This window comes from Corythoichthys intestinalis, chromosome 8, assembly GCF_030265065.1.
Source record: "Corythoichthys intestinalis isolate RoL2023-P3 chromosome 8, ASM3026506v1, whole genome shotgun sequence".
Taxonomy (NCBI): Eukaryota; Metazoa; Chordata; class Actinopteri; order Syngnathiformes; family Syngnathidae; genus Corythoichthys; species Corythoichthys intestinalis.
This window is the reverse complement of record NC_080402.1, coordinates 20470537-20483251: the sequence shown is the minus strand read 5'-3', so window position 1 is coordinate 20483251 and position 12715 is coordinate 20470537. Positions and strand designations below refer to the sequence as shown.

Genomic DNA, 12715 nt, shown 5'->3' with positions numbered 1-12715 from the left:
TGCCAATAGAGTGACGCAGCCTTAGGAGGGCGAACCCGCAGCTCCGACTCAAAGTCAAACAAGGCTATACGCGACACAAGTAGCAACTGCCACGCGAGAAGAAAAAAGGGGCTGGTACGAGGTTGACGCCGGAACTTATACCCCGGCAGAAGGTCAACCTGGGGTCACAGGTGACTTTTTTGGTATTAATACTCGCACTGCGGATGCGCGAAGGGATCATTCAGTGCTTTCAGCACCGCCTCTGGCGGTTAGCAGGGATGAAATAGAACTCTCCGGGGTCTCACATGAAAACAAAAGACGAAACAAAGTCAGGCCCGAAGTCATCCGAGACCCCTGCAAATCTTGCAACACCTCCGCATACTTCATATTGTCAACTTTCAGCTCAGTAAGCATCCAAATTATTAACTCTAATTTGCTTTCCTTTTTCATGTTTTGCGTGTAATGCCATGCCAGACAAGACATAGAGGTCAAGTGTAGCTTAGTCCATTGGTACAACAGCTGTGAACCTGTTTGAAGTTTTTTGGAGATGCTTTAAAAAATATATGAGTGCCATGGAAGCATCATAACATGAAGAGACTGCTTGCCTGCCACCCAGAAGCCACCTTTTATGTAATCTAACCACAATGAATAATCCCAGTGATGCAAAAGACATCAACAGTGCTGCATTCATATTTAAACACATCCAGTTTATTTACTGAAATAGATGACCGTTGTACTTGTAGTATCACACTGTCATCCTTATTCTAGAATCACACTTTTACTGCGAGGCACAATGAAGCAATTAATTCACTTGAGCAGTTCAGGGAAAAGCCTGAAATGCCTTTCAGTTATACAATTCATGAATTGACTAAATTGTCTGAAACTATTTCACATAAGACTTTAAAAAAAAGTTATCAGAATGAATTCCAAGGAGAAGAAAAAAAAAAAAACAGAAGTGATGGGTAGAAACAGGCTTAGTGTACTGGATTTAATGTATACAATGTATATTTACTATATTGTTGTTGTTTTTTTAACACTGTTTATCGTTTGTTGAAAGGCAGGAGATAAGGTCAACTGCTATTTTTATGTAAATAGAAAACAATTACATTTTCAGAATTTCATTTCAATATCACCTTTATAGCAAACAAGTGTTAAAAATCCAGTTTTGAAAATGTGTTTGTGGCATTTGCATCATGAGTTTTCAGGACTTACCTGTGTAACAAGGGGCTCCAGAAGTCGCTCCACAGTCAGCGTGCGGATTTCAAGACTCTTTGGGTCCCATTTCAACAAGATTGGGGATGTGGCAGTCGTCATGGTCTCTGTCAAAAGTCAAAAGTAGATGTAAGAGTAATGAAGCTAGATGTTGCAGTGAGATAAAAGATGTTTTTTTTACACAAGTATAAGGGCTATACCAAACGTTGGCATGTGCAATACACAGTACATATTGCAACGGTGTACATTAAATCCATACTTTCACGTACCGTATTTTTCGGACTATAAGTCACAGTTTTTTTCATAGTTTGACTGGGGGTGTGACTTATACTCAGGAGCGACTTATGTGTGAAATGATTAACACATTATGATATGATTTCACATGTTTTGCTGTTTTGGAGTGACACCGATGGTTTGGTAAACCTGTTAGCATGTTCTTTATGCTATAGTTATCTGAATAACTCTTAATAGCTATGGCCACGTTCGCGTTCTGCCTTTGTCAATGTGTGTTCAATTGTATTATTGACTTTTTTATATTGAAATGCATGCTTTTAGTTTGTGGCGCTTTCACGCCCACGTGGGGGCGCACTCGCACTTGTTTATACGAAGAAGAGCGCTCACACGCCAGAAGAAGACGGACAGCTAAGCAGCTCTGAGTGAGTGGGTGAGTTAGCGAGACAGAAACACGGCTGCGAGCCTATGTTCATTGTTTATGCTTGTAAAATATCTCTACAGAGGCAATGCCTGTGTGTATCATCTTCTCTGTTGTTGTTGTGTGTTTTCTACCCGCGATCGGACACTTAGAGCCAGTTGTGTGGTTGTTTCAACGATGTGCTAATGCTAGCGAACGCATGCTAACCATTTGTGTCATTGCTGTAATAGCACCTAATTATCATTTATTTACCTTGATGTGAACCGGTTTGGTATCGAGGACGAAATGAATTCAGCAAATTATACGGACGTCTAGCATCGTCATTTGGGAGTTTAGCTCGCTGTATAGCCAGGACCAAGCCGTAGCGTCCTGGTGAGGACAGTATATTCGCATTTCATTGTTCATGCATCACGTAACGTCTTACTGTACACTTATTCAGCATTTTGTTCTATATTGCATTTTATATTAAATTGCCTTTCAAGATGCCATATCCTTTGTATGTGTTGGATTTTATCAAGTAAATTTCCCCCCAAAAAATGCGACTTATACTCCGGTGAGACTCATATATGTTTTTTCCTCTTCGTTGGGCATTTTATGGCTGGTGCGACTTATACTCAGGTGCGACTTGTAGTCCGAAAAATATGGTATGTGTAATATGACCGATCGTAATCAACATTAAATGTGAACCATATATAAAGACATTATAAGCGGCTGTGGCAAAGTTGGTAGAGTGGGTAGGTTAGCAACTGCCCACTGTCAAGGTGTCCTTGACCAAAACACTGAACCCTAAATGGTTCACAGTTGACCTGGAAGTGTCTTGCAAGTTTCCATGGGTTGAGAGCAGATTCTGAAGGCATAATAGCCTTGCGCAAAAATATGGCTGTAACTTAAGATCTAAAATGTATTATTTTGAAAAATTACGGTTAAAAAAGAAGCTTATTATTATTATTTTAAAACATTACAAAGACTATTTAGAACAATATAAAAAGGTTTTTCATAGGTTTGAGTTACTTTTAGTATTGTGACAACTGTACTAAAATTCTTAAATGGCAAATTTCCATCCCTGGTGAGCTACTATGTCAGGCTGGTAAGCCAGCCTGACTTTTGACATTTACAAGATAAATGACAAGTCAGTCTGGTCTGGTTTAAGGCAAGGCAAATTTAGTTATATACCAGCACAATTTAACACAATGTAATTAAAAGTTTTCAATTGGATTTCCACCGTAGTCCCATCTGGACCGACAAATCACGACACATAAAGTGGGACTGGGTGATGCGTCATGAAGGAGAGCAACGGCGAAAAATGTTTACAATCCTGGGAGATTTGGAAGGTGTTCTGAGTCCGAGGCTGCTGTTGGGGACTTGATGCCACTATTGTTTGTACAGCATTGAGTCAAGTTCGAAGCACGGGAGACCACCAAAATAAACTTTGCACATCCACTCCGACTTTCTGTCAGACCGAGTCAAAGGCATTTGAAAAAGCATTTGTTCTCTTTTCATAAACAAGTACTGTACATGATGATACACCATGTTCTCTTAGGTTCTTCCCACAGCAGTTATCGTTCACCAGTGTGCTTAATTTGAGTCAACTACATGCTATGATTGTTTGTTAACTACAAATTGTCTACAACCTAGAGCATGAGTCCCATTTTGTTCACATCAAATATGTGTTTTTGTGACAATTCAACTTTGTAACAGGATAAAAAATCCATTTATTGTTCAAAGTATAAAAAAAGAACAATGAAAAAAACAAAGCACAGATTAGTATAAATTGTGATTAGTACATTGTCATTATTTAAAATGACTACACATGAACAAAATAATTGATTCAGAGAAAGTAAATTAATGAATGCATAGATAAAATGACATGAGGTTATCATAAGGATTAAGTAAAAAGTAGTTTTCAGCAGTTTTTTAAGATGGTAAGCCAGGGGGTGGGTCTGTGATGGTTTGTGGGAGTGCATTCCAGAGGGTAGGGACAGCAACGAAGAAGGCCCTGTCATCCCAGGTTTTGTACTTTGTCTGGATGGGGGTGGGGGCGGTAAGTTGGCATGAGAGGGTGGGGGTAGGATTCAGTCAGGTAAGGAGGGGCAAGATTGTGGAGGGATTTGTGGGTCAAGAGAAGGAGTTTTAAAGTGGATTGGCTGGGGGATGAACATCCTGTGGAGTTATGGAGTACAGGAGTGATGTGGTGGTGCATCTCAGAGTAGGCAGCCTGCAGAGTTTAGATGTGCTGGAACTTGTCGAGTATTTCTGATGGTAACCCATAAAAAGACAAAAAAGCTTGAAATACTTTTCTTCTACAGTATGTTCAACCATTTACTACATTTACTTTATTGTTACAAAAATTCCTCATTTACAGTGGGGCAAATAAATATTTAGTCAACCACTAACTGTGCAAGTTCTCCCACTTGAAAATATTACAGAGGCATGTAATTGTCAACATGGAAAAACCTCAACCATGAGACACAGAATGTGGGACAAAAAAACAAAATCACATTGTTTGATTTTCAAAGAATTTATTTGCAAATCATGGTGGAAAAATAAGTATTTGGTCAAAACCAAAAGTTCATCTCAATACTTTGTTATGTATCCTTTGTTGGCAATAACAGAGGCCAAACATTTTCTGTAACTCTTCACAAGCTTTTCACACACTGTTGCTGGTATTTTGGCCCATTCCTCCATGCAGATCTCCTCTAGAGCGGTGATGCTTTGGGGCTGTTGTTGGGCAACACGGACTTTCAACTTCCTCCACAGATTTTCTATGGGGTTGAGATCTGGAGACTGGCTAGGACACTCCAGGACCTTGAAATGATTCTCACAAAGCCACTCCTTTGTTGCCCTGGCTGTGTGTTTGGGATCATTGTCATGCTGAAAGACCCAGCAACGTCTCATCTTCAATGCCCTTGCTGATGGAAGGAGATTTTCACTCAAATCTCTCGATACATGGCCCCATTCATTCTTTCCTTTACACAGATCAGTCGTCCTGGTTCCTTTGCAGAAAGACAGTCCCAAAGCATGATGTTTCCACCCCAGTGTTTCACAGTGGGTATGGTGCTCTTCGGATGCAATTCAGTATTCTTTCTCCTCCAAACACGAGAACCTGTGTTTCTACCAAAAAGTTCTATTTTGGTTTCATCTGACCATAACACATTCTTCCAGTCCTCTTCTGGATCATCCAAATGCTCTCTAGCGAACTGCAGATGGGCCTGGACGTTTACTTTCTTCAGCGGGGTGACACATCTGGCAGTGCAGGATTTGAATCAGTGGCGGCGCATTGGGTTACTGATAGTAGCCTTTGTTTCTGTGGTCCCAGCTCTCTGTAGGTCATTCACTACGTCCCCAATTCACTACGCCCCCCCGTGTGGTTCTGGGATTTTTGCTCACCGTTCTTGTTATCATTTTGACGCCACGGGGTGAGATCTTGCATGAAGCCCCAGATCGAGGGAGATTATCAGTGGTTTTGTGTGTCTTCCATTTACTAATAATTGCTCCCACAGTTGATTTCTTTACACCAAGCGTTTTACCTATTGCAGATGCAGTCTTCCCAGCGTGGTGCAGGTCTACAATTTTGTTTTTGGTGTTCTTCGACAGCTCTTTGGTCTTGGCCATAATGGAGTTTGGAGTGTGACTGACGTGGTGGACAGGTGTCTTTTATACCGATAATGAGTTAAAACAGGTGCCAGTAATACAGGTAACGAGTGGAGCCTCGTTAGACCTCGTTAGAAGAAGTTAGACCTCTTTGACAGCCAGAAATCTTGCTTGTTTGTAGGTGACCAAATACTTATTTTCCACTCTAATTTGGAAATAAATTCTTTAAAAATCAAACAATGTGATTTTCTGTTTTTTTCCACATTCTGTCTCTCATGGTTGAGGTTTACCCATGTTGACAATTACAGGCCTCTCTAATCTTTTCAAGTAGGTGAACTTGCATGATTGGTGGTTGACTAAATACTTATTTGCCCCACTGTATATTCACTGAATACTAGTTAAACTTTCAATCGTTTGAATAGTTATATACATTTTTCTGACATTAGCTTATCACAGATGACTGACTTTTACATATTGTAGTGCTTTGGCAGAGGTGCAGTCCTCTGGTCTTTTGTGTCTGCAGTTGTCTAAAAAATGGTATAACATATTGTGTTCCAATGATTTTGCATTGCCTAAAAAAATTGAATATTTATTTGCAAAAACATATTGCTTACAGACAAAAAAAAAACTATGATTTGGATTAGAAAAAAATGTGTTAGAACAAGTGTTTGCGTCAATGCAACAAATTTTTTTGTTGACCAGTGTCAATTCCGGCGGAGAGGGACTCAGACTCACAGAGTTTATTGGTCTTGTTAAAACTGTAAAGACCAAAAATAAAAGTGTTGAAGAAAGACACTGATGAAGCAACACATTTACAAGGTGAAAAGAAGGTGATATTAATAAATCAAAACAGTTTAGTAATTAAAAAAAAAATAAAATAAAATAAAAAAAGAACGTCGTTTTCATGCCCAAATTTAAAAAATTTCTCAACGGTGCTGGAGTAATACTTGTAATGTGAGAACTGAACAGCTGGCGTGGTGGTAACAGGTTGTTTTTGCTGTGGGGATGTGTTTCTACAGAAAGCACTTTTACTGTAGAATGAGCCAGCTGGGACCGGACCAGTTTGCTTCCCATGCCAAAGAGGCGAGGGCTGTTCTAAAGAATGTGGGAAACGTTTGCGAGATTTGGGCCAGGCCCGCCAACAGTGGTAATTCTAAGAACAGTGAGTTACAATGGAAGAAGTGGAAATTTGGCAAGAAAAGTTTTAACAAGATAGCAGCATATTATTTCATCGCTTGTATGCTTGGAACATCTGAGGTTTATATTAAACGGTTTAATTTGCTGTTCTTTTGATGAGTGTGAGCGCTCTATTGGCTTTGTATAACAAAATGTTTATGGCTTTGTATGTCACAAAATATTTGCTTCCTTTTTTTTAACAGGGGGTTACAGTACACCCTAATCTTCCCCTAGACATTCATAACGTGTTTTTGTAAAGATGTTTTTAAAGGATAAATTATATTGAAAAGTAATTGAATGCTAAAGAGCAAACAAAAGCTGTATTCTGTGGAGAAGAAAGTTCTTCTCCTGCTTACCATTGAGTACCATGACCTCACTCTGGTTTACTTGTATGTCTTGCTCAATGGCACTGTGATCTGGTTGTTTATTTATGTACACACTGTAATTTCTTACCACTATCAGGGCGCTCTTCAAATGCAGAAAAGATTATAAAAGTACATAATAAAGTTTAAAAAATGATTCACATTACATAAAATCATGAAATAATTGTTTTACATTCTTGTGTGTTTTTGTAGAGATATTACAAATAACTTTGAAGATGTTAATGCTATTTCACCAATGTTATAGACATGTACTGTGATCGTATGCTAATGCACGAATCACAGATTTGCTTGTGTCCTGTCTACACGAAGGATCAGTAACCTTGATTGCCCAAAGAGCCACTCCGAGAGCCACAATTTTTTATATTTAAAATTAGAGAGCAAGAAATGTTTTTTTTTTTTTTTTTTTTGGGCGTTATACTTAAGTTTTGACTCATCTTGTTTAGTAACTGAACAAACACTAATGTATCACCCTTATGAAATTCAGATCAGATGAATTCACATTTTCCATGAAAGAAAAACATAAGTAATTCAAATTAGGGCTGCAACTAACGATTATGTTTATAACCAATTAATCGAATGATAAACGATTAATCAGATGTCACTTTTTTCAATTACCCTCTCAGTTACCGTGAAGTTGTTATAGGCATGTTACAAGTAAGAATGAAGACAAAATGGATGACTATTTCCTTCAAAAATAATATTTTATTACAGCTTTCTGACTTAAAATAGAACAGTTGTAGACTACAGTTAAGTACAGTGGTACCTTGACATACAATCGCTTCGACACACGATCTTTTCGACATCCGACGTAAAATTAGACTTGCCATTTGTTTCTACAGCCGACGACATGCTCAAAATACGACGACATGACAGCACCGTGGATGGACGCACACAGATTTTCTTGTGAGAGAAATCAACACAGGTTTCAAAAAGGTTTATACAGATGGTCAAACAGGGAAAGTTTGACACATACTATTGAAATGAAGATGCAAATTATAGAAAAATATGAGCATGGGATGCGCATCCGTGAACTGGCTCAACAATACATCCCCACGGTCCTTCTCTGACCACCGTTCGCCAGTCTTTATAAGTTAAGATGACAATTATTATTGTGGTAACATCGCCAAAGAAATCGCTAGCTTCATCAGGTTTTTATCAATTATTTCAGAACTCATCCAACACAAAACGCCTCCTGACCGCCAAAGGTGACGCGTTCTCAAGAAAACATTGAAAGTGAACGTAAACTCTCAGCCGCTCCGCTCCCTCTGTGTCACATCAGCCATGCAGTGCGTTCAGGTACAGAAAAAAATGTCCACCACATTTTAACCCGATTCGTTATACTATTACATGAATTATTATTATTATTATTATTATATTATTATTCTGATTTTTATTTATAATTTGTTTTGCTATGTGCAATTGACATTTGTAATAGTACCAGCAGTATTTAGTAAGGATTTAGTGTAGGTTTTTGGGCTATGGAACGAATTAATGGGATTATAATGTATTCTTATGGGAAAATCCTGCTCGACATACGACCATTTCGATTTAAAAACAAGGTCCTGGAATGAATCAACTTTGTATGTTGAGGTACCACTGTACATAAAACTTGTTAAAGTTTTGAAAAGGGATGTTCCAAAAGCAAAATTCTTGGCCGAAACCCAATACTGGAATCACTTGGCCAAATAAGTTGTTGTGTTATAGAAGCCAGCTAATGCTTAAGGCTAGTACCTCAAGCTAGTGTGCTATGCTATACATATAATAGTTGTGTATACTGTATAAGTGTATTGTGCATTTGTTGTATATATATATAGAGTATTGAATATGTGTATTTTTCTGATGTACTTTCACAATATTAAGACGAGTTTCTTCCCATAAAATCAAGAAAAGACAAAGGCTTGGGGTTTATGGAAGTGCATTCATTGTTAGCTCGCTGTCGGGCAGTGCAGAAGTGGAACGCACTGTTTTGGGCAGTACATGTTGGTGGATTGGGATGTGTGCGTTTGAAAATCAAGCGCTCCCTATCTGTAACGTCACCCTCAAGTGTGCCGCAAGGCTGGCGAGAAACACATCTTAATAAGCCACTTAAAAGATGACAATCACTTTGATGGTGTTTGAAAAGAGTACTAGGACGCGCGAGCTGCGAATGAGGCTGCCCTGTTTGTTTCATGGACCAAGACCACAACAGTCTCCTCTCCTGTAGCACTAAATATTTTTATGTTATGACAAAGCACAATACAAAGCACAATGTTGGGTTTGTTTTAGTTCAGTGCTCATTGTTCAGGAAACACATCTTCAATTATATTGACTAATTGATTGTGATTGACTCAAATAATATGTATTTGGAAAAATATTGGCAATTTATTTGAAGTCAAGACTGTTCTTGTCTTTGTTTTGTTCATTATAGTAATGTTCATGTCATTATGAAAAATCTGGTGAGGTCAAAGGCAAATCTATGTTGAATCCACCACAATTATTTTTTTAAACCTCCAGGTGTTCAAAAACTCGGGTGAATATACATAATTTTTTTTTTTTTAAAGATATATTTATTATCGGTTATCAATATCGGTATTGGCTTTGAGGAAAGGAAGTTATCAATATCAGTATCGGTTTCAAAAAATGGATATCGTGCACCCCTAATAAATACAATCCAAATCCAATTTCAAAGCACACTCTCTTTTACAGTTTGAATGGGAGGTTTTGAAATGAGACTATAAGATATTATATGATTGTGTTTGTGTGTGGTTACTTTATAAAAAGAAAGTAGACAACTTTACGATCTAACAATAACTCAAGTGCTAATATGCTTCTCCAAAACACAATACAAATGGACACTTAAGACACTGATTAGCATAATCACCAACTACGTTAGCGCTCCGTGCTAAGTCGTAACGTCTCATCAACAAAGAATACAAACATGCTTTTGGCTTCATTTACTCACCTCTGACGGAGGCACACTGGATCTAACAACACAAAAGACAATCTAACTTTCGACACTCCGTAAAACAGCAATGATTCAGCGACCCAACCTGATGGTTTGCAGTGAGCTCCTGCTCTCTTGCTCCAATCACTGGCGCGCACACGCAACCTCACACTACACACAAGCAAGGACCCAAACAGGACTGCTCATAGCTGCTGGCAAAAATCGATTATCAAATTTGTTGGCAACTAATTTATTAATCGATTTAATCAATTTGCTGTTGCAGCCTTACTTAAATTCTAACGCGGTTGTCAGCCAACGAGGCGGAGAGTGAATGGTTGAGGCGTCATTAAACTACCGAATTCAGTGAATGCCTTCTGCTGAGTTATGGTGAGGAAAAAAAAGGGACAACCAAAACCGGACCCGAGGTAATGCATCAATAAGAATCAACATTTCTTATGTGGACTTGGTTCACATTAAGGGCAGGCTAATTTTAACAGGGTAATAGCATGCTTATTCAATTAGTCTGTGGAAAATGTTACATTCTTAGGTACTTAGTTTTCTAGTATATTTTATTTTAAATAATAATCCATTAAATTTAATGTTAAACTGAAATTTGTTTACATATTGTTTGTCGAAAGTAGTTCAGTAATACAGATGATTTCCATTATATGGTAAATAATAATGGATACAATTTTGATTAAGCAAAAAAAAAAAAAAAATTCTAATTTACACATTGGGCCTAATTGTGCAGATGTGGTGAGAAGACTGGACCCCAAGCGTCATTATGTCTTGTTGTTGATTCTTGACAAAAAATTTAAATTTTATATCTTTATGTTTGAAGCCTGAAATGTGGCGAAAGGTTGCAAGGTTCAAGGGGGCCGAATACTTTTGCAAGGCACTGTAAGCATACAACAATAAACCACAGCCTGTGCACCATAACATATCTAAGCTTATGCCAATCGCATGCTAGTTTGTCTACAGACGCCCTCCACCCTCTGTAAAGCCACACGGACATGGATTAAGTTTACTGTCATGGAAGTATTAACAAATGAGGTTAATACATGATAAACATTCCCTGGGCAAAGAAATAAGGTCAACTAACACGAAAAGAGGGTTTAATATGTTTCACATTGCAATGTTCGAATTTACAAGAGAGATGGTAATCTCACAAATGTAATAAATATGATATACTGCAATTTTTTACATTGACTAAAACAAGTCATAATTAATCAGTTCCAACATATCCTCAATGAAGTTCTTCAATTATCTAACTGTAATGCGATGAGAAACAGATAACAGGACCTGAGTGTGGACAAAATGTACTTTATTCTAATTACTGTAATATTAAACATCAGTTAAACAGCTGATGTTACTACTGTTACGGGTAAAAGGTCAACAATGAAGTCTCGAGAGACTTTACATGCCAAGTGATACAACCGTGGCAACCATGAGTCACCAGTTCAGTAAACCGATCCATTGCTGTAAATACGGGCCATCAGACAGTTCGTAGAGGGTTTTTTTATCGATCCAGGTCTTTACCGACCGATGCACTTGTATCTCATACAGTGTATCACAAAAGTGAGTACACCCCTCGCATTTCTGCAGATATTTAAGCATATCTTTTCATTGGACCACACTGACAAAATTACACTTTGACACAATGAAAAGTAGTCTGTGTGCAGCTTATATAATAGTTAATTTATTTTCCCCTCAAAATAACTCAAAATATAGCCATTATTATCCTAGCAACATCCTCCATAGGGAACTACGTATATCCCTAAAGGTCCAAATTGACTACTGCTTGTCATTTTCCCTCCAAAATGTCATGTGACTCGTTACAGGAGTGCTGTCGGCATTGCTGCAGAGATTGAAAAGGTGGGGGGTCAGCCTGTTAGTGCTCAGACCATACGCTGCACTCTACATCAAATTGGTGTGCATGGCTGTCACCCCAGGAGGAAGCCTCTTCTGAAGACGGTACACAAGAAAGCCCGCAAACAGTTTAATGAAGACACGTCAACAAAGCACATGGATTATTGCAACCATGTCCTATGGTCTGATGAAACAATGATTAATGTGTTTGGTTCCGATGGTCTCAAGCATGTGTGCCGGCGACCTGGTGAGGAGTACAAAGATAAGTGTGTCATGCCTACAGTCAAGCATGGAGAATGACCCCCCCCCCCACCACCTCTTCAATCTCTGCAGCAATGCTGACAGCACTACTGTAACGAGTCACCTGACATTTTGGAGGGAAAATGACAAGCAGTACTCAATTTGGACATTTAGGGATGTACGTAGTTCCCATGCGGTGTACTCACTTTTGTTGCCAGGGGTTTACATCTTAATGGCTATATTTTGAGTTATTTTGAGGGGAAAATAAATTCACTTTATTATATAAGCTGCACACAGACTACTTTTCATTGTGTCAAAGTGTCATTTTGTCAGTGTTGTCTCATGAAAAGATATACTTAAATATCTGCAGAAATGTGAGGTGTTTACTCACTTTTGTGATACCCTGTACGTCACAGACCAGTAACCGATTCAAATTGGTTTACCTGTACACCTCTACCTAACACTGTTTTCTTTGATCTTCTCTGTTTGGTGACCCCGTTTAATATGTGAACACGCACCAGCAGGTGTTTTCTTAGGCCAGGAGTCTCCAAACTATTGCTTTCACCAATCTGGTGATTTATCAGTTTAATCGTTTGATTGCAGTCAGGAACTGCTTGTTTTAGCAGAAACTTATTTGGTTTAATAGTTTGTGCTGGATCAGTTGGAACAAAAAGTAGGACCCACACTGGC

General features: G+C 38.5%; 1 protein-coding gene across 1 annotated transcript in view; it reads right to left on the bottom strand.

The window, feature by feature from the left end:
- Positions 1-12715, bottom strand: part of ctnna2 (catenin (cadherin-associated protein), alpha 2) — a 464321-nt gene that overhangs the window by 439830 nt on the left and 11776 nt on the right. Inside the window, exon 2 of the mRNA XM_057842763.1 lies at positions 1192-1298. Coding sequence (XP_057698746.1) covers positions 1192-1293 — 102 coding nt within the window. The 5' untranslated portion in view covers positions 1294-1298. The remainder of the gene's footprint in view (positions 1-1191; positions 1299-12715) is intronic.